The 25,721-nt window shown below is 42.1% G+C and overlaps 1 protein-coding gene across 5 annotated transcripts in view; it reads left to right on the plus strand.

The window, feature by feature from the left end:
* Positions 1-25,721, plus strand: part of Fanci (FA complementation group I) — a 59,373-nt gene that overhangs the window by 7,073 nt on the left and 26,579 nt on the right. For 3 of the 5 annotated variants that reach the window (XR_013111180.1, XM_034502512.2, XM_076936239.1), the window contains exons 4-16: positions 3,452-3,582; positions 4,225-4,381; positions 4,498-4,555; positions 7,241-7,282; positions 8,222-8,345; positions 9,354-9,439; positions 11,181-11,307; positions 13,184-13,276; positions 14,161-14,297; positions 17,889-18,069; positions 20,544-20,631; positions 23,874-24,001; positions 24,592-24,662. Coding sequence is in view for 4 of the 5 variants with exons in the window: in XM_034502512.2 (XP_034358403.1) it covers positions 3,452-3,582; positions 4,225-4,381; positions 4,498-4,555; positions 7,241-7,282; positions 8,222-8,345; positions 9,354-9,439; positions 11,181-11,307; positions 13,184-13,276; positions 14,161-14,297; positions 17,889-18,069; positions 20,544-20,631; positions 23,874-24,001; positions 24,592-24,662 (1,423 nt within the window). In the remaining variant the exon portion in view is untranslated. Of the gene's footprint in view, positions 1-3,451; positions 3,583-3,881; positions 3,895-4,224; positions 4,382-4,497; positions 4,556-7,240; positions 7,283-8,221; positions 8,346-9,353; positions 9,440-11,180; positions 11,308-13,183; positions 13,277-14,160; positions 14,298-17,888; positions 18,070-20,543; positions 20,632-23,873; positions 24,002-24,591; positions 24,663-25,721 lie in introns of those variants that run through there. The other 2 variants (XM_076936248.1, XM_076936258.1) reach the window with 1 other exon arrangement.

The following is a 25,721-nucleotide window of genomic DNA, read 5'->3' on the forward strand; positions in this document are numbered from 1 at the left end:
AAAGCGTATACTCTGCTTTGGTTACTCAGCCTTTTTGGACTGTGGAGAAGAGAATAAGATGTATCTAGGACTCACCTAGGGGGCTCTGGGTTTGAGTGGACTGGAGTATCTTGCATGCCTCATACAGAGCCTCAGTTCCCAGTATAGCGTGTTTGTTTCATTATCTTGAGCAATGGCTCCATGTTCAGATTGTGACCCAGAGTGGTTTCATAAATTGTGGTAGGATTAAAATTATTAATTAATTAATTAATAGCTAGGTAGGATCTCACTGTGTAGCCCCAGCTGGTCTGGAATTTGTTTTGTAGACCAGGTTGACCTTGAACTCACAGAAATTCACCTGCCTCTGCTTTCTGAGTGTTAGGATTAAAAATGTGCACCAGTATGCTCAGCCCTAAATATTTTTATTTTTGTGCGCGCGCGCGCAAGTGCGCATGCATGTGTGTGTGTGTGTGTTTGTGTATGTGTGCACACTCGCGCATGTGCAGTGCCCAAGAGGCAAGAGGAGGGTGTTGGACCCCTTCACACTAGAGTGACAGGTGGTTTGTAAGCCACCTGATGTGGGTGCTAGGAACTGAACTCAGGTTCTTTGTAAGAGAGCAGTACATACTCTTAACTGTTGAGCCATTTCTCCAAGCCCATCCTCACCCGCTCTTGACACAGGCCTCTCTCTGTAGCATAGGCTGGGCTCAGTCTCACAGTGTCATCCTGCTTTAACCTCCTGGGTGCTGCGATCACAGCTGTGCACTGCTGTGACTGGCTCCAGGTTTTTTGTTTGTTTTTAGGTTTTGAGACAGGATCTCACTACACATAGGCCTTGAAATTGTAATCCTCCTGCCTCAACCTCCTACCTACTAGGATTTAGATATAATCTACAAGAAAATTCTTCTTTTTTTTTTTTTTTGGTTTTTTTTTTTTTTTTTTTGTTTTTTTGTTTTTTTTGTTTTTTCGAGACAGGGTCTCTCTGTGTAGCCCTGGCTGTCCTGGAACTCACTCTGTAGACCAGGCTGGCCTCAAACTCAGAAATCCGCCTGCCTCTGCCTCCCAAGTGCTGGGGTTAAAGGCTTGCGCCACCACCGCCCGGCTACAAGAAAATTCTACAAGTCAAAAATTAAAAGTGGTGTTAGTCCACTCAGGAGGCAGAGGCAGGAGGATGGCTGTGAGTTTGAGCCCAGCCTGGTTTACATAAGTGAGTTCCAGGAAAGTCAGGGCTACACAGAGAGACCCTGTCTCAGTTTTTGTTTTTGTTTTTTGTTTTTTGTTTTTTGTTTTTTTTAAAGTGGCTTTAGTCTCGACAGTTTTTAGTTGGTTTATTTCTATTTCTCCAAAGAAATGCATTTTCCACTGCAAGGGCATGAAAACACACCACACTTCATTTAGCTGAGTTAGCCTTTATGGAAACTTGTTGAGTATTTTGTAGAAATATCAGGGAGAAAGAAATAATGAAATAGTAATGGCAGCTGCCTATTTGTATTTCAAGAAGGGGAAATATGGAAAGCTCCTTCTTTGGCCAGATAAACCCACGCAGATTATTGTGGCTAGCTTGTATTTAAAATGTGGGCAGCCTACATGACTGTATTGTGAGTTATCACAGATTCACAGAAACCAAATTGCAGTCATTACAGTCCTGGTAAGTTGACCAGGTGTGTGACCTGTAGCTATATGATGACATTTTAAAGACTGAGATATGATCCACATACCAAGATAAGTCATCCCTTTAAAGTGATTACTCTGTGGTCCTGGCTATCCTAGAACTCACTCTGCAGACCAGACTTCCTCAGACTCAGAGATCTGCCTGCCTCTGCCTTCCAAGTGCTGGGGTCAGTGGAGTGCAGCACCATGCCTAGCTAAAATTTGTTTGTTTATTTTAACTGAGATAGTTGACATAAATAGCTTGTCTCCTTAACTATATAATTCAGTAGTGTTTAGTATTTTCAGAGTTGTGTATCTATCATGACAGTGAGTTTGTTGTTTTGAGACAGGACTCAGTATGTTTTAATTAGGATTCCTATTCCTGTAAAGAGACACCATGACCAGTATGTCTTAATTAGTGTTCTATTGCTGTGAAGAGACACCATGCCCATGGTAAGAGAAAGCATTTAACTGGGGTTGGCTCAGAGGTGTAGTCTATTATCGTCACTAAGGAGTGTACAAGCACACTTGGTGCTGGAGAGCTAGCTGAGAGTTCTACATCTGGATCAGCAGTCAGCAGGAAGAGGGAATAAGCCACTGGGCCTGGCTTGAGCATCTGAAACCCAAAAGCACACAGCCAGAGACACACTAACTCCAACAAGGCCTCGTGTCCTAATAGTGCCACTCTCTATGAGCCTGTGGGCCATTTTCATTCAAACCATCACACAGTATGTAACCTTGGCTGGCCTGAAGCTCACTCTAAATTAGACTGGCCTCAAATGTACAATTCCTCCTGCCTCTGCCTCCTGAGTGCTGGGATCAAACATGTGCACCATCACAATGAATTTTATTTTTCTCAAATGAAAGTCTACAATAATAGCTGTTATCTCTGTAAACCCCAAGCCATCACTGTCCGAAGATACCTAATCTACCTTTGAGCTCCATAATTTTGTTTCTCAGGACACTGCATAAATCAAATCTTTACCTGTATAGTGCTCACGTGCACAGGTTCATATGTGTGTAAGCGTGGGTGAACACATGCCATGAAGCACATGTAGTGGTCCAAGGATAGCCTTAGGTGTCCATCTCTGTTTCTCATTGTCTGAGACAGGATCTCTTTGCTTTCCCACTGCATCCTTCAGGCTGGCTGGCCCAGTAGCTTCCAGGACTCTCTTTTTTCTACCTCCCATCTCCCTGTTTGATCACAGAGGCTCACACTATGTATACAGCTTTTTTATGGGTTCTGGGGATTTGAACTCCAGTCCTCACACTTGCATGGAAAGCACTTTTACCCACTGAGCCAAGTCCCTAGACTAATGCCCCCTCCTGCTCCCTCCCTCCTCTGCCTCCCGAATGCTGAGATAAAGAGTGTTCCTCTGTGTCCTGGTTGTTTGTCTTACAGAGATGCTCCTTTGGTTTAGTTTTTGGCACATTTCAGTAATTAAGTTTGTCTCCTTTTGTTGGTGTTCTTGTATCTTACTTATGGAAGAGATGGGTTTTCACTGCCCTTCTTACTCTATTGACAAAACTTAGTGATAATGTTCTGACTTAAAGCATTAAGCTTGGGTAAGCGAAACTCCATTCCCAAATTGCTGCACCATATGAATAATATAGTGTGGCAAAATACGCCAGTGAAGCAGGTGACATGTCAGTTCATTTGCTTTGGCTAAACCAAGCACTTTGTTAGAACCCCCCAATATCGATGTTACAATACCGTTCTTCTGCTTCAGTATTACGTCACAGACTTGTTTAAGTTTCCTGTTTATATCCTTGAGCTTTCTTTCTTTTCTCTTTGTTCTGTACACCTGTTTAAAACCTCAAGGCTCTCCCTGCTCTGAGGAAGATGGAGCCCTTAGGAGATATAAGATATATTCTTGCTGTATCCAGTTGGTTGAATCAGGAGATTTGCAGCAAGATGTTGCATCGGAGATCGTAGGATCACTAATGCTGGAGGTGAGACTGCAGGTCTGTACAGGATCACTAATGCTGGAGGTGAGACTGAGGGTCTGTACAGGATCACTAATGCTGGAGGTGAGACTGCAGGTCTGTACAGGATCACTAATGCTGGAGGTGAGACTGAGGGTCTGTACAGGATCACTAATGCTGGAGGTGAGACTGCAGGTCTGTACAGGATCACTAATGCTGGAGGTGAGACTGCAGGTCTGTACAGGATCACTAATGCTGGAGGTGAGACTGAGGGTCTGTACAGGATCACTAATGCTGGAGGTGAGACTGCAGGTCTGTACAGGATCACTAATGCTGGAGGTGAGACTGCAGGTCTGTACAGGATCACTAATGCCGGAGGTGAGACTGAAGGCTCTGTCAAGCGCCTCCTGGTTCCTACACAGGAGCAAGAGCTTGGCGTACAGCGTGCGCCAGTCAAAGCGTTAAGGCATTGATGGAGGTGCCTAACCTTTGAAGTCCTTTATAGTTACAAATATGTATGTATGCTCATACACAACAGCATGAGTCCATGAGTTCCTTCCAGTGCCTGTTGTGGGGGTAGTTTCGTTCAGTATTTCAGCAGTAGACTTATTTCACATGAAGTTTTCAAATGTCAGATTCCTGCTTAAGGTTTTCTTCTTGACCTTTTAGGCTCACCATTTTCCAGGCCCGTTACTTGTTGACTTGGCCAATGACTTTGTGGGTGCTATCAGAGAGGACCGCCTAGTGAATGGAAAGTCTTTGGAGTTATTACCCATCATCCTTACTGCCTTGGCTACCAAGAAGGAAGTCCTGGCTTGTGGGAAAGGTGATTTTCTTCAGGTTCTACTGAATTTTTGTTTTTGTTTGTTTTTTTTTTTGTTGTTGTTGTTGTTTTGTTTTTTCATATTATGAATCAGTTTCATCCATTTTTTTGTGTTTTAGGTGATTTGAATGGGGAAGAATGTAAGAGGCAGTTGATTGACACCCTGTGTTCTGTCAGGTGAGTCTCAGGTGTGGGAGTGTCTCAGGACACGTGGCCAAAAGCCTAATAGTGATTCCTTCCAGGAATTGATATTTGTAAAGTGGGTTTTTTGTTTTTGTTCATTTGTTTGTTTGTTTTTTGTTATAGTTGTTGTTTGTTGGAGAATTTTCTTTTGTTTAGTTTTTTCTTGTTAATTATACAAATTAATAGGTTTTTTTTTAAACTAGTTTTTAAACACTAGGATACAAAGTAATGAGTTCCATTATGGCATTTTCATGTATGTGTCATTATACTTTAGTTAACTGTACATTAATCCCTCTTTATTGTACTCTCCATTTTCCCTGCCTCCCCTCCTCCCCTCAGATAGTCCCTTCTGTCTGTCTGTCTGTCTGTCTGTCTCTCTCTCTCTCTTTCTCTCTCTCTCTCTCTCTCTCTCTCTCTCTCTCTCACACACACACACACACACACACACACACAGACACACACACAGACACACACATACTCAACTAGATCATTTTGTTTGTTGTTTTGAGCCTGGGTTTCACTGTGTAGCTTAGGCTGCCGTTGAACTTAGGATCTTCCTGCCTCTGCTGAGGGCCGGCATTGTAGAATGCTGTAATCACAGGCACGTGACACCATCCCTAACCATGTTTGTAAAATGTATTGTCTATTTTGTTGATTGTTGTTGTTTGTATACCACTGTAAGAGCCAGGTATGGTACCCTTGCCTGTGATCCCAGCACTTGGGAGGTGGAGGCAGGAGGATCAGGAGCTCAGAGTCATCTCAGTTGTGTAGCAAATTGAAGAGCAGCTTGAGCTACAGTTGACCGTTTCAGAAATGGAGTAAGTAGTTGTTTGTCTTCTATCATTCGGTTGGAAGTTGATGGCTTCCATTATTACTGCAGCAGCTTGTTGCATGTTTTTCTGAGCTCTCTCTCTCTCTCTCTCTCTCTCTCTCTCTCTCTCTCTCTCTCTCTCTCTCTCTCTCTCTCTCTCTGTGTGTGTGTGTGTGTGTTCATGCCCACGTGCTCTCATTGCCCCCCAGGCATACTTTCCCAGATACTCTGCTTTCTCACTGCTGAGAGCTCCCCAACACTAACCACCATTCTGCCTGCTGCATGCTGTGTTTGTTTCAGAAGGCATGGAGTTTTCTCTTCCTTCTCTCTGTCTTCCTTCCTCCAGGCAGTTGCCAAGACTTACCTTGCCTGCTTCCTTGGTTTTCTCTTACATGCTAATCAAATTGTTCTTGAGTTTAAAAAGACAAAACAAAACCCAAAAAACCAATAATAAAAACAACATGCTATTATAACACCATTTGGTTAGCATGAGTTTTTGGGAAAGAGATGATTTAGTATATTCAAAGTGCACATTTATTGTCTATTTACCTCTTTGTTTTACCACAGCTGCATAGAACTCTGAATATGATTTGGAGAGTCCTGATATCCTTAAGGCAGAAGAGTTGTCTGGTTCATTTGTATTATATTTATTTTAAAAAACACTTTAATTCTTTTATATTTGAAACAAGGCCTCATTTTATAGGTCAGGCTAGCTTCAGGTCTGTGGCATTCTTCCTGTCTGAGCCTCCTAAGTGCTGGGATTACAGGTGTGCATGGTCAGGCATAGCTAACTTATTTATTTTTTTAAAGACAAACTCTCCATAAACACCTCAAACTCATGATCCTCCTGACTTAGCCTCTGGAATACTGGCATTATAGGACTGTATTAACAGTCCTGGTTCAAATATTTTCTCTGTTTAAAAAACAAATTGCAGTGATGTGTTTATTTCCCTAAGTGATATTTTATAAGAATGCATGTGAACAGTGTCTCCAGTAATAAGTTGGGTGATTTGTATGTGGTTTTGTTTTTGTTTTTGTTTTGAGACAGGGTTTCTCTGTATAGCCTTGGCTGTCCTGGAACTCACTCTGTAGACCAGGCTGGCCTCGAACTCAGAAATCTGCCTGCTTCTGCCTCCCAAGTGCTGGGATTAAGGGCGTGTGCCACCACTGCCTGGCCTTGTGTGTGCTTTTTTTTTTGTTTTGTTTTGTTTGTTTTGTTTTGTTTTTGTTTTTTCGAGACAGGGTTTCTCTGTGTAGTCCTGGCTATCCTGGAACTCACTCTGTAGACCAGGCTGGCCTCGAACTCAAATCCGCCTGCCTCTGCCTCCCAAGCGCTGGGATTAAAGGCGTGCGCCACCACCGCCTGGCCTTGTGTGTGCTTTTTTAAAGTTATAACTTATATACTCTGTAAAATGTATATAAAGTGTGTCTGTAAATGTATATAAAGTAGGTTTACTTCCCATGATTTTATTGGTACTAGGTATTATCGGTGGTTTGTTTGTTTTTTGGCATAAACCTCATCATGTTTTGATTTTCTAGTCTGGTGAATTAAAGATTAATTATTCATCCTATTTATTCATGTTTGTATTTCTTAAAAAGGCAGCGTCTCATTTAGCCCTCACACCTCCTGTGTAGGGGAGGAGACTTTGAACTTGAACTTTAGGGCTTCATACTGCCTCTGAAGTGACAAGATCCCAGGGCCACTGTGCTCAGCTCTTGTTTTAAATTGTTTTGTCTTGCTTCCCAGTATTGAAAATCAAACTTGAAACACTACCTCCTCCCCCCCCCCCCCCCCCCCCGTCTTCATTAGTTTTATAAAATCATGTGTAAAGGAGTTAAAATGAAGTAAATTCATTGTATTTTTCCAGGTGGGATCAACGATATGTGACCCAGCTCACTTCTATGTTCAAGTAAGCATTGTTTATGTGTCTTCGCATCAAGCTTTGTCAACAAACCTATAAGGAATGGAAACACAGCAAGCTCACACTCCACTTTTCTGAGTAGTAGCAGTGGCACCTCTGTTTTCTGTTCTGGAATTCTCTCCCCTCCCTCTCTTTTGGCTTAGTTAATTAAATGTATAAGTACTTCTCTTTGAAATGACCTTATTTAGATAAATTATTGGTTCCTTTAAAGGATTATTCATAAGAGAAAACCTAAAGAGGACTAATAGTCTAATATATACTTTATTCTTTAACTCCAAATTGTATTCAAAGACTTACTTTATTATTTCTTTATGTGTACACATGTATGTAAATGCCTGCAGAGGCCAAAAGTTGGGGGTGTGATTCGCTGGAGCTGAGTTACAGGTAGTTTTGGGACTGCTCATTGTGGGTGTTGAGAACCAAACTTTAGTCCCCTGGGAAAGCAGCAAATATTCTTAACCACTGGGAATCTTTTCAGCCATTCATTCATTCATTCATTCAGTGTGGGGATATGTGTATATGCGCATATGTATACGTCTTTGCTACTTTGCAGGTACATATGTTTGCGAGTGTTGGTATATGTGGGGGCCAGAGGTTAACCTTGGGTGTCTTCCTTGACCATCCTCTACCTTAGGTATTGAGACACAGTCTCTTACTTGAATCCATAGCTTGCTGATTCTGCTATTCTAGCAAGCCAGCTTGTCCAGAGATCCTGTCTTGGCTGAAATTATGGGTCCTGGGGATCCAAGCCCTGGTCCTCATTTTTGCATAATAAATGTTTTACCCTACCATGATATCTCCCTAGTCCCCAAACTTTATTTCTAAAAAAAGGTTTAATAGAATCTTGATTATTATAAAGCCCTGAATTTAGTTTGTAAAAACAAAGCACTTATGCTCTGGCTAGGCTTTAAAATCTCTGCTCCACAGGGATGTCCGTCTAACGCCAGAAGAGATGAATCTTGTGGTGGCCAAAGTGTTGACGATGTTTTCAAAGTTGAATCTTCAAGAAATTCCACCTTTGGTCTATCAGCTTCTGGTTCTCTCTTCCAAGGTACGAATAAAAACAGTCGTTTCTCCTTAATTCTTGTGACTTAAGCACTATATCAGTTTAGCCTTTTCAGACTGTTGGTTTCCAAACTAAGACATACATGTTTATCATCTATGATGATTTGGCCAGGGAGAAAGTATTGTTATGTGTGAAAGTAAAAGAAATGAAGACCTCAGGGTGTGCACTAAGGCCATAGAAAGTCTGACACTATGGTACCTGTCCTGTGACACAATTCCTGGAGAGATGGCAGCAAGCATCCTCTCAAACCAGATAGGGAGCCAACAGCAGATCCAAGTCAGGGTATCCCCAAAGGCCACTGTGGTGAGCCAGTAAAGTTTATCAAGGTTGCTCTTAGGAGTGTGAGGAGAGTTACTTGCAAGATCAGAAATGACTCGAAGACTACATTACATTATTAAAAGCCCACCCCCTCAGAAGTGATAGTTTATAAACACTGGAACCCTAGGATGTCCTGAATACTTAGAGAGGCAGTGAAGCAGAATGGAGGGAGCCTCTTCCAGGTAGCTCAGCTTGTCTGAAACTCTTCGAGGCATTTCAGCTGTTCCGAGAGTCTTCTCAGTACCTTAGCTGGTCCAGTCGGCTTGGCTGGTCTGATGGTGTCTCTTGGCTGTCCTTGCTGCTTATATGTGTTGGTGGTGGATGGGGCCTGGTGCGTTTCATCAGGTTCAGGGACTTCCTGAAACCTTTGCCCATCATTACTACCTAAGCTTAAGGAGGGTCTCTGCAGGATGGAATGTTTTATCTAGGGGGAAATCACATCACAACAGTGTTTCAAGTTATGGTTGGGCATCTGGGGCATATACTCTACTGTCAAGCTGTCCCCTGGCATTGTGAAGTATTTCAAACTCTGCTGCAGCTTTAAAGTGTTCTGTATGTTATTACTGTCAGGCTAGGTTGCAACTTTCTTTTGTAAATTTGTACTAGATAATCCTCGGTTATTTTACCTTCAATTAGGTGACCATTCTTTTATTATAATAATTATTTTATTCATAGGGAAGCAGAAGGAGTGTTCTGGATGGAATAATCGCCTTCTTCAGGGAGCTGGGCAAGCAGCACAGTAGGGAACAGAACAGCGATGAGTGAGTACCACAGTTAGAGGTGCAGCAACAGCCACGAGTGAGTACCACAGTTAGAGGTGCAGATTCACCTTCACTGTGTGCTCGGTTGTTAGTGTGACTTTGCCCTCATCCCTTCCTTCCCCTCAGTACAGAACTGTAGCCCTCCCCACAAAGGGAGCTACTCCATCACGAAGGTAGAATAGAGCAGTCCCTTATAGTCTTACATCCTTCAAGGAAAGCACCAATAACTGTCTTCTAAGGTGCAGGTTTAACATCTGTTTACTAGAGGAGAACTAGGAAACACTTAAGTGCTCTGTGGCTTAGTGTTTCTTAGTGTCTCTTGGTTCTCTTCATTCTTGGTTCCTTTGACCAGTCAGATGAGACTCCTGCTGCTATAGAACTTAAATTTTGGTGAGAAGAGAATCTTAGCGTTCACAGTGTGGGAAGAAAAAGGACGGCGTGTCAGCTACAGCACAACTACTTTAGATTCGGTCAGGAAAACGTCTCTGGGACGGTTCTCTTTTAACCAGAGCCTGACTGATAAGAACCACCATATGTCAATGCGGAGAGCATTTTCAGCTAGGGAATAGATTAAAGGCAGAGCAAAGCATGACATATTTGAGAAAGGGGTTGCTTTCTTTTTTAATACAACTGCACAGAGTGCTTATTCTATGCCAGGTGGATATACTGTCAACCTTGCATGCTTTTTGTAAATGTGGAAACCAAGAAACAAAGTAAGGCATATTGTATAGCCAGAAAGTAACAACCAGGATTTGAATCCAAGCAGCCTGGCTAAGGAGCTATGCTGTTGAGCCCAGTTCAGTGAGCCCAGTCCGTAATAACCTTTATTACTTAGCTTGCACAGCTGATGAGAAGGTGGTTCTTTATGTTGACTGAGGCAACGTTGACAGCAGGTTTCAGAGAGTGTAAGGAGCTCAGTTCTGACCACACCAGATTTGCAATGCATATCAGCAGCCACGTGGAGCACTGAGCAGGTAAGGGTTGTGTAGAGGAAAGTCTGAACCAAAAATATAAATTGATAACTATTTAAAAATTATCAAAAGCTAAGCACACATATACATGTAAATAGGAGGGCATAAAGCCAAGGAACAGGATGGAATTATCTAGGGAAGACATGAAACAGCTCTGAGATGGAGCAGTAGGGGAGGGCAGCAGCATTCTAGAGGACGAGAAAGGTTTGCGAGGAAACCAGATGTTAGGCACATACTTATAATCCCTGCACTTAGGGAGCTGAGAGATCATGAGGTTTTCAAATTCAAGTCCAGTTGGGACTTTATTGGTTTGGCCATGTGGAAGCCATCTGTAACCCTTATGGCAATATTGAGCAGTGGTGGTGCATACCTTTAATCCCAGAACTCCGGAGGCAGAGGCTGGGGGATCTCTGTGAGTTTGAGGCCAATTTGGTCTACAGAGTTCTAGGATAGCAAGGAGGCTATACAGAGAAACTCTGCCTAACCCCCACTTGCCAAAAACAAAACAAAGAAAGGACAGTGAGTCACTAGCTGGATAAGGGTAAGGAGAGGACAATGCCTGATTGAACTGGGTAGGGCTTGGGAAGAGGGTAGGAGGTAAACATGGAAACACTGACTGGAGACAAGGCTTCTCAGTTTTGTCCTGAGAAGCAGGCTAGACTTGTCTCTTCTGCTTCCAGAGATCCTGCAGCTTCAGCCGGCCACTTGTCTGTGCCCAGCACTTTTTCATTCCATAGCCCTAATCTAGACCTTGCTGTTGAATCTTGTAGGTTGTCAGAGCTTATTGCTGCGCCAGCAGATGAATTCCATCACGTGGAAGGCACCATTATTCTGCACATTGTGTTTGCCATCAAATTGGACTGTGAATTAGGCAGAGAACTTCTGAAACACTTGAAGGTAGCATTAAGATGCTTTCAGGGGAAAAAAATTATATTTTCTTATCTCTTCTGCCTGCTCTCAGGAACCTTTTCCTCCTATTGGGCTGCCTTGTCCAGCCTTGATATGAGGATGTTTGCCTACTCTTACTGTAGCTTGTTATACCGGGTTCTCTTGGTATCCCCGAGAGGCCTGCTCTTTTCTGAAGGGAAACAGAGGACCAGTGAATATGGGGGAGAGGAGCTGGGAGAAGTGGAAGGAGGGGAAACTGGTCAGGATGTACTGTATGAGAGAAAAAATAAATTAAACAAAAATTTTCTATACAGTATCTTTCAAGTAACTTTGAGAACAGAAAATCCTTTAAGTTGAAGGTTATTTTCACAATAACATATAGTTAATAAAAGTATATGTATATTTATATATACATATATACTTTTATTTATATATATGGCAAATATATATTATAAAGCATATATGAGATGGGTCTTTATGAGATAGGATGTTTACACTGAAGTCTCTCTTATGTCTGCTAATGACCAGAAGCACGAATACAGAGCGTCTGTGAGTCTAGAAGATCTTTTGTCTTTGAAAGTTGAATATATATGCTATTCTTGAACTTAAGCCACCAAGCTCCATCTAAAAGCCTTCCTTGTGCTCATCAGATCCTAAGCTGCTTATTCTGGTGCCCTGGGCTTCCTTACTCTTTCTCTAAATCCTCCCTGTCTGTGTGTCAGCATCAGGCGGCCATTTGCCGGGCTTTTGGTTTTCTCTCTCTCCATTCGTCCACTCTAGGCAGCTGCTGAGAATTAGGGCTTCCCTGCCCTGGCACTTTTGCTTTTAAATTTTAATAAAATTGCCTTTGAACTTCAAAAATAAATAAATTAATTAAAAAAAAAAAACCTTCTTTAGAGGCCATCAAATCAATGGGCAAAAGCAGTGACCATAGAGCCTGACTGCCTGAGTCTAGTCCCTGGGACCAGGATGGAGAAGGAAAAACTGTGCCGTGGCCTGCAGGCGTGTGCGTGTGCTATGGCATCCCTGCTGCCTGTGTGCACACATATGCACACAGTTTTTAGAAACCTTCTATAGTGCAAAACAACAAAAGGACTGTTGTTTCTTCCTTTCTTTTTTAATGTATGTGAACACACTGTTGCTATCTTCAGATACCAGAAGAGAGCATCGGATCCCATTACAGATGGCTGTGAGCCACCATGTGGTTGCTGGGAATTGAACTCAGGACCTCTGGAAGAGCAGCTCATGCTCTTAACCACTGAGCCATCTCTCCAGCCCCTCATGGTTCACTTTTTAATGTGTTCAAAGTAATCATTTTGTTGCTATTTTCAAAGAATTAGTTTATACTTTTTTTTTTTTAAAGATGCTGCCATTATGTAGCCTAGGTTGGCCTTGAACTCAACAATGTAGCCAATGCTTCCTTAAACTCCCAATCCTCCTGACTCAACCTTCCCAGTATTAAGATTACAGAAATGTACACCAGTTAGTGACTGACTAAACTACTCCCAAAGTAACTGATAGTTTCCATTCTCATCCTTTCCCATCCTGGCTGACATTTGTCATCACTGTCTGTCTGTCTGTCTGTCTCAGTGCTGCCTTCTCTCTGACAGGTATGCACTGGCATCTCTCCCTTCGCGCTTTCGCATTTGGTTAATTGGTAACAGTGTTTTTTCACTATTAGTTCTAATTGTTTTGATGAAATGTCTTCAAGTCTTTTGCTTTCTTAAGTCAGTTTTATTATATAAGTTGTGCTTTGGGTGTTATATATAAGAACTCTGTTCCTAGTGCTTTAGAGTGTTACCTCTTCCTTGGACGTTTCAGCTCTATGGAAGAACTTGTTTTTAAGCAGACTGCGATAGCATAATGACTGTTCTGTTTATCATAGGCTGGACAGCAAGGGGATCCCAGTAAATGCTTATGTCCTTTCAGCATCGCTCTTCTCCTGTCTCTCACGAGAATACAGAGATTTGAGGACCAGGTATGCTATTTGTAACGTCACTGTGATGCATTTATAGCCAGCAGCAAAGAATACAAGAGCCTATTTTTGTTAGCTGCCAGAAAACTTGCAATTCCTGGTGCATGCCTCCATATTCTGTTGAGAAAGCCAGATCATGATAGCATGGACTGAGAATTGTTACCTGCTCAGGCGCTGGAGAGCCAGTCTAGTAGGCTGTTTCAAAGGCATCTCATGGTCACATTCTAAGAACTGTCCCTGACAGTCAGCAATGAGAGCGTGAAGTCCTGGCCCTCTTTTCTTCATGGGTTCTAGGATCATGAGTGACGTTTTTGTCTTCATCTTGCTGTTCTGTTTTGTGGTTCAGAACAGTGACTCATACCCTTGGTAGCTGGCGGTAGAACACTGCGTTACACACCTGCCTTTGCTGACTTAGTAAACAAATTAAGACAAGGGCACTCACTGGTGAGATAGACCGAGCCTGATGACATTAATTTAGTCCCTAGGAACCACGTGGTGGAAGGAGAGCGCCAACTTCCAGAATTGTTCTCTGACTTCAACGCGTTACCGTGGCGTGCATTACCCTTCCCCTCCCCAAACATGCATGATAATGATAGATAAATGTTCAAAAACAGTTTAAGGTTTGAGATGGGGCCTAAGTTGGCCACAAACTTGTAATTCTCCTGCCTCAGCCTTCTGAGTATCTGAGGTCATAGGCATGTACCACCAGACTGGCAGGGAAGCGTTTACCTTGATGTTTAGCTCTTTTCTCGTACAGAAAGGCCTGTCTTTAGCTCTTCTGAGTTCCCGCTGGAGCTCACAGCTTTTGTAGCATCTGAAGCTCTTTAAACAGCTGCCATGAGATTGTGTGTGATTGGCTCATTTTCTTATTTCTTCAATTATATTAGGTGTTTGATCTTTTAAAGACTTCTGTTGTAAAAAGTTTTAAGGATCTTCAGCTCCTCCAAGGCTCAAAGTTTCTTCAGACTCTCGTCCCTCAGAGAACTTGTGTTTCAACCATGATCTTAGAAGTGGTGAAGAATAGGTGAGCTGATGAACCGTATTCTAAACGTATTTGAGGGTCCGGGTTAGAGAAAGCGGGGTGGAGCCATGCTTAGGACTGCTAAGACAACACTGAGGGCTGTAGCTAATGACTGCAAGATTGAAGCTTCAGCCTTTCACATCGGTGGAAGAAAATGTTTCAATATTAAAGAAAAAAAACCAACAACTTTCCGTCTCTGGGCTAATTTCCTAGATACCTGCTGTATAACAAGAATATAAAACATTGTCTTTTTTTCCTTGATACTGCTACTCTGTTAGATGAAGTCTTTATTGTCTTATTATGTGAGTGAAAATACTGTTAGCAGTATCAGGTTGACGACCACACCTTTAATAACTCAGGAGGCAGAGGCAGGCAGATCTCTGAGTTTGAGGCCAGCCTGGTCTACAGAGTAAGTTCCAGGACAGCCAAGGCGACACAAAAAGGCCCTGTCTAGAAAAACAAAAAAACAACAAAACAAAAATCAGCAAAAATACCAAACTGTATTTACTTTGACCATTGAAGTCTGTGACTGGGAAGTTGAAAGTAAATTATTTATTGACTTAACAATTTTAGGGAAATTATTTAAAACTACAAGGGAAACATCAGTGGCTAACGTGGATTTTTGTTTGTTTTGTTTTTTTAATTTTAGGATAAATATTAGTTGTAACAATCTTTATTATGGAATTTTTTTTTGTCTTTGAAACCATAAAGTTTTATATTTCAAGCCCTAATTTAAAGTCCATCTTTTCCATGTGTTGGAATTCTGACTCAGAGTCTGGTGTGATCTCAGCACAAGATGCCAATTAGAGAGTCCTTGTCTCAGTGCGTTCTACCCATTAAACAGCTCTGAAATGTCTTATCTGTTCTGTATCTGGATATGTTGGCTTGGAGTGTTTGAGACAGAGGCTCATTGTGTAGCCCTGGCTGGCCTTGAGCTTCTGACAATCCTGTGTCTGCTTTTTGAGTTCAGGTGCATGCCATTCTATCCAGCTGTATCTAGTTTTGTTTCCTTTCTTCCTTTCTCTCTCTTTCTCTCTCTCTCTTTCTCTCTCTCTCTCTCTTTCTCTCTCTTTCTTTCTTCCTTCCTAACTTCCTTTTCTTTTTTTTTTTAAGTTAATGGTGTCTTTCCTGTATTCTCTCAGTTGAATCTCCAAGTTAGATCAAAGACTCAGGCGACGAATAACCAGGAAATGGGCGCTCTGCTCACCTTCCTGAAATCTGCACCAGCCATGGGATCTAGGAACACCTTGAGCTATAATCTAGCAGAATAGGTTCTTGCTACCAGATGGAGCCAGACTTTAGCAGGGAAAGATGTGGATGACATCATTATAATCTCCCTAAATTATTGTCTGCTTAGTTATACATGGTTTCTCCAATCAGTTAATTAACCTCAAAATAACATATATTACATGATTGTTTTTCGGGTACCTCAACTTGTTGTATTTTGGTAAAATCTTATTTAGACATCTATTTCCCTATTAGTGTGGAGACAGGCACTAGACAGAGGCATTTCTGCTCTAACATAATATATTTCTTAAAAACCCTTTGTATGAGAAAGCTGTGCACCCAGAGCAATAGGCCCTGTGGGGATAATAAGATGGGACAGAGTTAAAATGTGTTTGGCTTTGTGCTCTGAGCACTGGGATAGTTTATGTTCTTCATATAAAACTATAATAGATCCTGGACTTTACCTGAGCAGCAAGCTTAAGTATTTTCAAAAGGGCATTTCTAAACTGCTGAATTATGGGGAAGGGGCAGAATGTGTAAACCCTGGCAAGAACCATGTAATTAATGCTTCAAGCATACCAACTTACGCTTGTGACCTAAGTCACAGGGGAGCAGATGAGGTAGCAGACTCAAGTATTGTGTCCTTCCACAGTTTGCCATATTTAGTGGTTTTTCAGGCTGTGTTTCCCTGTAGTGTTTTGAAATGTAAAGCATTAATGTACTAGAAAAAAAAAATCTATATGCAAGTAAAATTTTCACCTTACAGCTTGCCTGCTTGCCAATTAGAGGCAATCCTCTGAGCTATAGCCAATGGAGGGCTGGAACCCATCCTCTGTGATGAGAAACTCAGGGAGCACTTGGTTCCTTTCCCTTCCTTTCTCTTTTTCTTTGCTTCCTTGTGTGCTGAGCTGGAGATTAAACCCAGGGCGCTGTGGTCTGCCACTGGGCCCTCCAGCCCCACCTCCTGTTGACTCTGTTAGCAGACTTACTTGGATTTCATGATAAGTTTACTGTCTCTTTGCTCACCTCCATTGAAGCACATACCTTTCTCCTAGGGGAAGAAAAATGTCATAAATATGTAATTCTTGCAGTAATTCTTTCTGATACAGTTTGTAGATGATAAACTGAGTTTTTTTGGGTTTTTTTTGTTTTTTTTTTTTGTTTGTTTGGTTGTTTTGTTTTGTTTTGTTTTGTTTTTTGAGACAGAGTTTCTCTGTGTAGCCCTGCCTGTCCTGGAACTCACTCTGTAGACCAGGCTAGCTTCAAACTCAGAAATCCACCTGTCTCTGCCTCCCAAGTGCTGGGATTAAAGGTGTGTGCCACCACTGCCCGGCATAAACTGAGTTTTTTAATATCTGAAATTTTTATTTTGTTCTACTAGTTGAAGAAGTGTTAAGTTTATGGACATTTTTCATTGTCTCTTTCACCTAGAATTGCTGGTGGAAAGTGATGATTATCTGAGTTTTGTGTTACTGTAGATAACCTGTTAACTTTTTTTCTTTATAGAAACTTTTACAACTGTCTGATCTTTGTTTTTCTGAAATTTAACAGTTAATGTTCATTTAACTTCCGTTTTCATACTACCTGATACTTGGGATTCCACACTTTCTTTGTAGTGAATACCTTTCCTACACACTATGGTATTCTTGGTTTTTACCACTGGGGAGGTGGCTTGGTTGGTAAAGTGTTTGCCATACAAGCCTAAGGGCCTGAGTTCTAGTCTGGATTGGCCAGTGTGTGCCTGTGAGCCCAGCACTGGGAGGTGGTGATGGAGCTCCCTGGCGCCCGCTGGCCAGCCAGTGTAGCTGAATCCAAGAGCTCCAGGTTGAGTGAGAGACGATCTTAAAGAATAAAGGTGCTACAAAAAAGTTTTAAAATAATAAAACTAATGAGTGGAGGAGTAAGAGGTTAATATGATCAAAATATATTATACAAAATTCTCAAAGAACCAATAAACAAAACTCCACCCTGTCAACTGTGTTTATATATATACATGCTAGATAAGCAGTCCGCCACTGAGCTACACCTGTAGCCCAGAGCTTCGGGACCCCCAGTGAGCCGGCTGCCTGGCCTTGGAAGCCCCAGTTGGGCTGGAGAGGTGGCTGCCCGTCCAGAGGTCTTGAGTTCAATTCCCAGCAACCACATGGTGACTCACAACCATGTATGATGAGATCTGGTGCCCTCCTCCGTCCTGCAGGCATATACACAGACAGAACTCTGTATACATAATAAAATAAAATCTTAAAAAAAAATTCTGTCAAATATCAGTGCATGCAAAGAGGGTCTGAGTTAAGAAGTAAACAAATGGCACTGAGTGTGTGGTGGGTATTTACTAAGATCTCTCAACTACACTTTGTTTTCTTGCAGTGTTCATAGTTGGGATCATGTAACTCAGGGTCTGATAGAATTTGGTTTCATCTTGATGGATTCCTATGGCCCAAAGAAGATTCTTGATGGAAAAGCTGTTGAAATTGGCTCCAGTCTTTCTAAAATGACAAACCAGCATGTATGTAAGCTGGGAGCTAATATCTTACTGGAAACCTTTAAAGTAAGTATATTGGCTAGTTTTATGTCAACTTGACCCAAGCTAGAGTTATCAGAGAAGATGGAGCCTCAGTTGAGAAAATACCTCCATAATGTCAGAATTTAAGCAAGCCTGTAAGGCATTTTCTTAATTAGTGATTGATGGGGGAGAGCCTAGCCCATTGTGACTGGGGTCACCCCCTGGACTGGTGGTTCTGGGTTCTATAAGAAAGCAGGCTGAGCAAGCCTTAATGTACAAGCTTGTAAGCAGCACTCCTCAATGGCCTCTGCATCAGCTCCTGCCTCCAGGTTTCTACCCTGCTTGAGTTCCTCTCCTGACTTCCTTTGATGGTAAGCTGTGATATAGACCCATAAGCAAAACAAATCCTTTCCTCCCCATGCACGTTGCTTTGGTTATGGTGTTTTATCACAGCAATAGTAACCCTAACTAAGGCAGTAAGAGGCTCATTTGACTACCATTTCCAAAGAGTACCTACATAGTATAAATAGAGCAAGATGTTGCTTGGCAGATGAGGAAGTTTGACCATTGGCAGAGTGTGTGAGACAGCTTGGGACGGTATTGAAATCTTACAGGTCCAGGTTGGTGAATACACTCTCAGCTTTTTATTTGTGTTGGGAGAGGGAAAGGCATATGCATGTGATGTGCAGATACATTTCCCTTGTGTGCAGAGATCAGAACGGAACGTTGGGTGTCTTCCTCTAATAGTTTTCCACTTTATTGCCTTGAGACAGGATTTTTCACTAAATCAGAACCTGAAGTTTAAATGGGACATAGCTTTCTCTCCTTTTAGCAAACAGTGCAATAGCTTTTTGTCTCTGACAAGGGCCAGGGAGAAACAAATTTAAAAGAGGAGTTATTTTTGACTCAGAACTTCAGATGTTTCTGTCTGTGCTTGACTGGCTCAATGCCTTTGGGCCTAGATGGATCAGAATATCATTCTTGGCAGCAGGAGCAGGACAGAGGAGGCCACTCACCTGACAGTGGCTGGAAAATGGAGAGACAGACACACAAAGAGAATGCACAAGAGTCAACAAAACAGGAGAGAGACAGACAGACACCAGGTCAAGCTTGTACTAGGTGGCTTGTTCCTTCTTTGTCTCTGTTTCCATCTGTCTGCCTTTTAGGCTGCTGCTCATTTCTGTCCATGTTCAGGGCAGTCTGTCTTTCCTCAAGTGCTGCCCCATGTGCCAGCAGTGCCAGATGTGTTCCAAACTCATCTAAAAAATCATGGGATGATTTGCATGGTTGATGACCATGCCTTTAATCCCAGCACTCAGGAGTCAGAGGCAGGAGGATCTCTTTGAGCTCTTTGCGAGTGAGAGACCAACCTGGTCTGAGTTCTAGGACAGCCAGAGCTATGTAGAGAGACCCTGTCTCAAAACCAAACCAAACCCAAATCAAGTTGACCATCAAGAAGAGCCATGATGGTCCTGGAGAGATGGCTCAGCATGTAAGAGCACTTGATCTTGCAGAACCTGTGTTCTGTTCCCAGCATCCCATGGAGGCTGCAGCCCTCTGTAATTCCAGTTCTGGAGTGTCCAGTGTCCTCTTCTAGCCTCCTTGGGAACCAGGATGCCTGCACATGGTACACATACATACACACGCAGGCAAACCACTCACACCTGTAAAAAGAATATTAAAGAAACATGGCTAAGAACATTCTTAGGATAAGATTTTGTTTTAAATCTTTTTTTTTAAATGGGACATTCCGTTTGATTTCAGTGGTGTTAGATATAGCAAAATATCTATAGAACATATATAACTGCTATTAAATCACTAGCAGTGTGAGTCTAAAACAATTGACTATCGAAGTAATCAGATTCAGATAAGAGTTTTGGTAAAATACAAGTGAAATTTTAAAAGTTTTTGAGTACACCTCCTGAACTTGGAGCTGAGAAAACATTGGTTAAGATCTTGATCTTATTGTTTCTAAAACTTTCCATGGGCTATCATTTATGGGTTTTTGTTTGTTTGTTTGTTTGTTTGTTTTTGGTTTTTCGAGATGAGGTTTCTCTGTGTAGCCCTGGCTGCCCTGGAACTCACTCTGTAGACCAGGCTGGCCTCGAACTCAGAAATCAGCCTGCCTCTGCCTCCCAAGTGCTGGGATTAAAGGTGTGTACCACCACTGCCCGACTCTCATTTATGTTTTAGAAGAAAAGGTATGAATTCTGTCAGAAATGTAGCTGTAGACTGTACTGGATACCTAAAGTAGGAATAGTCCTTGATGCCTGACCTCAGAGTTCATGAGAACTGTATGTTTGGGTTAATACAATATATATTTCATAAATCTAACAAATCATTTGGGTACAGATTGAGAGAGCTGTGATTCTGTTCTCAGGATGATCTGTGTGATATCCTGATTTGTCTGAAAATTTGGGTTTTATACATACCGGAATATTCTTGTTCTGCCTAACATGCATTGATGTTCTAGCAAGCCGAGTCACCCAGGCATGCTTTGTTGATTCTGTTCTTTTTAGATCCACGAGATGATCAGACAAGAAATTCTGGAGCAGGTCCTCAACAGAGTTGTTACTCGGACATCCTCTCCCATCAGTCACTTCTTAGGTATAAACTTGAAGAAGATAGAATTCTTAATATTTCCTTTTAAATGTCATAATGATTCAGTCTGGGGCATCTGTGGGGTTCAAGAGATGGCTCAGTGTTTAAATCACTTGCCATGTTCTACTGGGGTTTGAGTTGAGGTCCTAAGAACCCACATAAATGATAGGTGGTCAGGGTGGCCTATTTGTAATTTCAGTTTCAAGAAATGGAGACAGGGAATCAGAATCCCCAGAGCAAACTGGCTGGCATAAGTAGCCATTTTGAATGGGCTGCAAGTTTGACTAAGAGACCTTGCCTTGATGAATCAGATGGAAGGGGATACAGGATGATTTCCAGTTTCAACCTCCAATCTCCATTGCCTTTTTCTTACCCCCCAGCTTTGCTAAATCTTTTTTGCTTTGGTCTTTTGTGGCTCCTCTAAGCCTTGTGAAGTCCTCAGAACTGTAATTGTTTGTTTCTTACTGTGCCTATGACCAAATTTTCCACCTTTTTTATTGGTAACTTTTCTTTAACCCTTAAATTTTAGGGTTCCGTAAAGTTCAATAATTAATATTTTATTATGCCTTATAACTTTAAGATGTCTAATTGGTATAATCTCCACATTTAAAGAATGACAAGTTACTGACCTTTAACATGTGTATATACTGTGAAGCCGTTAGCACAGTCAGTTTAGGCACTGGGGAAGCAAAGCTGAACAGAATACCTAGATACTGTTGTGTACCTGTTAGAACACACGAGACTAAAAAGAGTGACCGTGGGCCAGGAGTCACATGTCACATGTCTTTCATCCCAGCACTAGGAGGCTGAGGCAGGAGAATCTCTGTGAGTTCAAGTAACAGGCTAACCAAGGCTACGTAGGCTGAGCCTGTTTCTAGAAAAAAACCAAAAGACCACATCAAATGTTGGTTACAGTATGGAATAGCTAGAAACTGTTGGAGAATCGAGAGGATATATTTTTAAAATATGTAAAATCGGAAATATTAAAAAAATAGACTTCATCAAATTATAAAATTTTGTTTCTATGTGATATTACAACAAAATTTGAAGTCAACCCGAGGCTGGGTAAAAGTGTACAGAGCACACTGCTGGGTCCCGGCCGAGGCTCTGCGCCGGGTCTGTCAGCGGCCCCTCTGGCTCCTGACTGTCATGTTTTACAGCTTCCTCTCTTCCTGAGCCCACTGAGGTTCCCACCCAGGCTTTTGTTATTATGGTCTGCTTTGTAGTCCCACTGGTGGGATTCCGACTGTTTTCTTTCCTGTGCTTGTCTTGCAAGTAGACTCTTCTTCCTTTGGTTAGAAACTCAGGTTATTAACTTCACAGCAGTCTCTTTTTTTTCTGTTGAAAAGTACTAAGCTCTAAGTTTCCCTTTAAATGTCCTATCAGCCCCTACGTGTCTAAGGTTTCCATGTAGTCCCAGCTCTCCAAATCTCCCCATGGGTTGTTCTTTAGCCAGAATAGTAAAGGCAGTGTGGGAAAGCTAGATTAGGACCAAGCACCAGGCACCTGAAATATCTAAGGCCAGGCTGGCTTCAAACTTGGAATCCTCCTGCCTCAGCGAAGTGGGTCCAGTATCTGAGGACGTTCATTTTCTTTTTTTCATTTTATTTTATGTGTGAAGGTTTTGTCGCTTTATATGTATGCACACCATGTGTGTGTTTGGTGCCCTCCAAAGTCAGAAGAAGGCATCTAATCTGTGTAGTCCCGGCTGTCCTGGAACACTCTGTACACCAGCCTGGCTGCAGACTCAAGAGGTCCACTTGCTTCTGCCTCCCAGTTGCTGGAATTAAAGGCATCTGCCACCACTGCCTCACTTAAAGTCATCTTTTAATTCTTTTTTTGTTTTGGTTTGTTTTTTGTTTTGGTTTGGTTTGGTTTTTCGAGACAGGGTTTCTCTGTGTAGCCCTGGCTGTCCTCGAACTCACTCTGTAGACCAGGTTGGCCTCGAACTCAGAAATCCACCTGCCTCTGCCTCCCAAGTACTGGGATTAAAGGCGTGTGCCACCACTGCCCGACCTTTTTTTTGGTTGTTGTTTTTGTTTTTAATCCCATACTTTGTATGAGGTTAATTCTCACAGTTTGTGAGTCACAACTTGTTGCTGGTGTCTGAGTTGATGTTGCTCTCCCTGGAGCACTCCCCCTGCTCTGGCCCCGCACACTGCTGCCAGATTAGTATTCTCAAATATTAGTACCTCTGCCTCTGAAATGAGTATGTCCTTTTAAATCATCACCTCTCACTAGATGTGGTAATGATACACATCTGCAATCTGGATGCTTAGGCAGGAGGATTGCAAGTTTGAAGCCAGCCTGGCTTCAGATATTTCATGGGCCTGGTGCTTAGTCCTAAGCTGCCTTTCCCACTGCCTTTCGTATTCTAGATCCTTCCCCATCACTGACCTCCGCTCGCCCTCTGACTCTGGGCCTGGCTATCTTTATTGGACCTTTGTGCAGAGTCTGCCGTCCTGGGTTTTATGCACTTAAATAGTATTAATCCCTTAGAACCTCAAAGGATTCTTACTCTTTCTCTAATAAGATGCTTGCAGTAACCTCTTGTGCATTTCCTGTTTAAATCCTGTTTTTACTCTTTGTTAGGTAATACATGTTTGGAATTATTAGAGACTTGATACTCTGTTATTTTTCTCTTTTGAGATATTTTTGCTTGTGTTCTGATTAAATTACTAAAATACTGGAAAGAATATGCTTTCTATATTTCTGATAGGACCTTATGTCTGCCAAAGTAAAACTCTATAAATATTTATTGGCTTGCTTTTGCTTAGAGGAATGAGGTTGTATGGCACTTGTGCAATCAGTGTAATGAGCTGTTTCCTTCTCTTAGACATTTTAATTGTTATTTTGTATTGTCACAAAAAAATGATAAAATATTCTGGTAACACGGGGGAAAATTCTGTACAGCCAGTAGAGATTTACATTAAAAAATAAATAAATAAAACATTGGGCTGGAGAGATGGCTTAGGGGTTAAGAGCACTGGCTGCTCTTCCAGATGTCCTGAGTTCAATTCCCAGCCACCACATGGTGACTCCTAACCATCTATAGTGAGATCTGGTGCCCTCTTCTGGTCTGTAGGCGTACATGCAGGCAGAATGCTATATACATAATAAATACATGAATAAATAAATAAATCTTTTATAAAAAACCCCACACTTGACATTTCTTTCCTCATATAGACTTTAGATACTTCCTTATCTTATAGTTATGTGTGGCAACTAATTATAGATTCTGTTTTCAGACTTGTTTTCAGATATCATCATGTATGCACCTTTAGTTCTTCAGAGCTGTTCAAAAGTCACGGAGACTTTTGACTATTTGTCCTTTCTGCCCCTCCAAACCGTGCAGGGGCTGCTCAAGGCAGTACAGGTAAGTCAGCTGACATGCCAGGTAGCTCCCGAGGCCGAGCTATATCTATCTAGTCGGGAAAGTCTGGTACAGCTTTTATAAAAATGGATGTCAGAGTCCTGTTTTTCTTGAGTCTAACAGTTTCATATTGAAAGGCAGAGCACATGGAGACAGATCGTCCCAGGTCCCCCTCTTTATAGGTCTGCTTTCCTTCGGTTCATTTTCATGTTAGTTGAGTACTTGAAAGTGTCTTAGGAGATTAGTACACACAGTGGTTTTGTGAAGGTACTTGGAGCACTTTGTTTGATTGATTTTTTTTTTTTTAAAAAATAGGATCTCACTCTATAGCCCAGGCTAACCTGGAATAACCCATTATGTAGTCAAGGCTGGCCTCAAATTGGTGTAATTCTCCTGCCCTAGTCTTCTGAGCAGCTGGAATTACAGGCCTGCCTCACCGTGCCTGACAGTAACAACTTTCAACTGTCAAAGTGCACGGTTGTCTTTATGCTTAAGTAGAATCAGCCTCGACCATATATGGAAAGCACACAAATGCTAATGGCATTCATAGAATGCAGCCTTGCTAATGCGAGGTGACCTGCTCCATTCTCCAGCCGCTTCTCAAGATCAGCATGTCGATGAGAGACTCCCTGATCCTCGTCTTGCGGAAAGCTATGTTTGCCAGGTATGTTGGCAGATTCCCTGAGACCACAGCGAGCTAAGCCTTCTGATGTAAGTTATCTCTGCTACCTCATAATTGGCGCCCTGTCCCTTCAGGGCAGTCATGTGGATCCGTAATTTAGCACAGCCCTCTCCGCAGGTGAGACATTATGCTGAAGGTCCTCAGGCAACCTCAGGAGGTGCAAAGCATTACAGTTCTCATTTACATAAGGACAATTAGGCTTAGACATGATAAGTAAGCAAAGGTCAGACAGCATGTGGCAGTGGGAATAGGCTACCATCCATGTTGGTGATCTCCAGGACCCTGTTACTCTTCCACTAGAGTAACCTTCATGAGCTTGCAAACATGAGCTGACCACCATGCCAAGCCAAGGGGAAAAGAGGCAAGAATATACTCAGGGGTCTCCCTTTAGTAGGCAGCAAAGTTGTGGTTAAGTCACCAGTGTATTCTTGAGGGGTCTTAGAGCTCATCCAGGGCCTCCTGATCCCTCTTTATTGTTTAGTATTTCATATAAGCTGGAAATGATTAATACTGTCTCCTAAGAATGTAGTGCTGTGTGGAAGGCATTTGATATTTAGAGGACAGGATACCCAGATACCAAGCTAGCTGTGTTGTGATACACTTCCACACGTCTAGAGGAATGACTATCAAGTAGCTGTAATCTCTGTTCTAGAACTGACAATTTTTTATTATTGCTCATCCCAAAGCATGTCTGCTAGACAGGATTATATGTTATAACGTGTGTAACATGTGTTGGTCACCGCGATGCTGGCAGCAGCTGTTATTTTTTGGATGGAAGGTTTCTATGGGGTCGAATACTGTGATCCTGTATAAACAAAGGACTCGTGGAAGAATGCACTCATTCAGACTCAACAAAACTTAGTAATTTACTTTGCTATTCACTAGGTAGATTCAGGTTCTAGCTCAGGATTTTTCTGATTGCCAAGGAGTCTTGCAAGCAGAGAAAGTGCATCCAGTCCTGAGGTTGAGAAGATGATGCAGTCAGCTGCATTCCCACGCTGTTCATTACTGTTCACCTGGTACCTCATTTGGAGTTTGTAA

This window comes from Arvicanthis niloticus, chromosome 1 (genome assembly GCF_011762505.2).
Source record: "Arvicanthis niloticus isolate mArvNil1 chromosome 1, mArvNil1.pat.X, whole genome shotgun sequence".
Lineage (NCBI taxonomy): Eukaryota > Metazoa > Chordata > Mammalia > Rodentia > Muridae > Arvicanthis > Arvicanthis niloticus.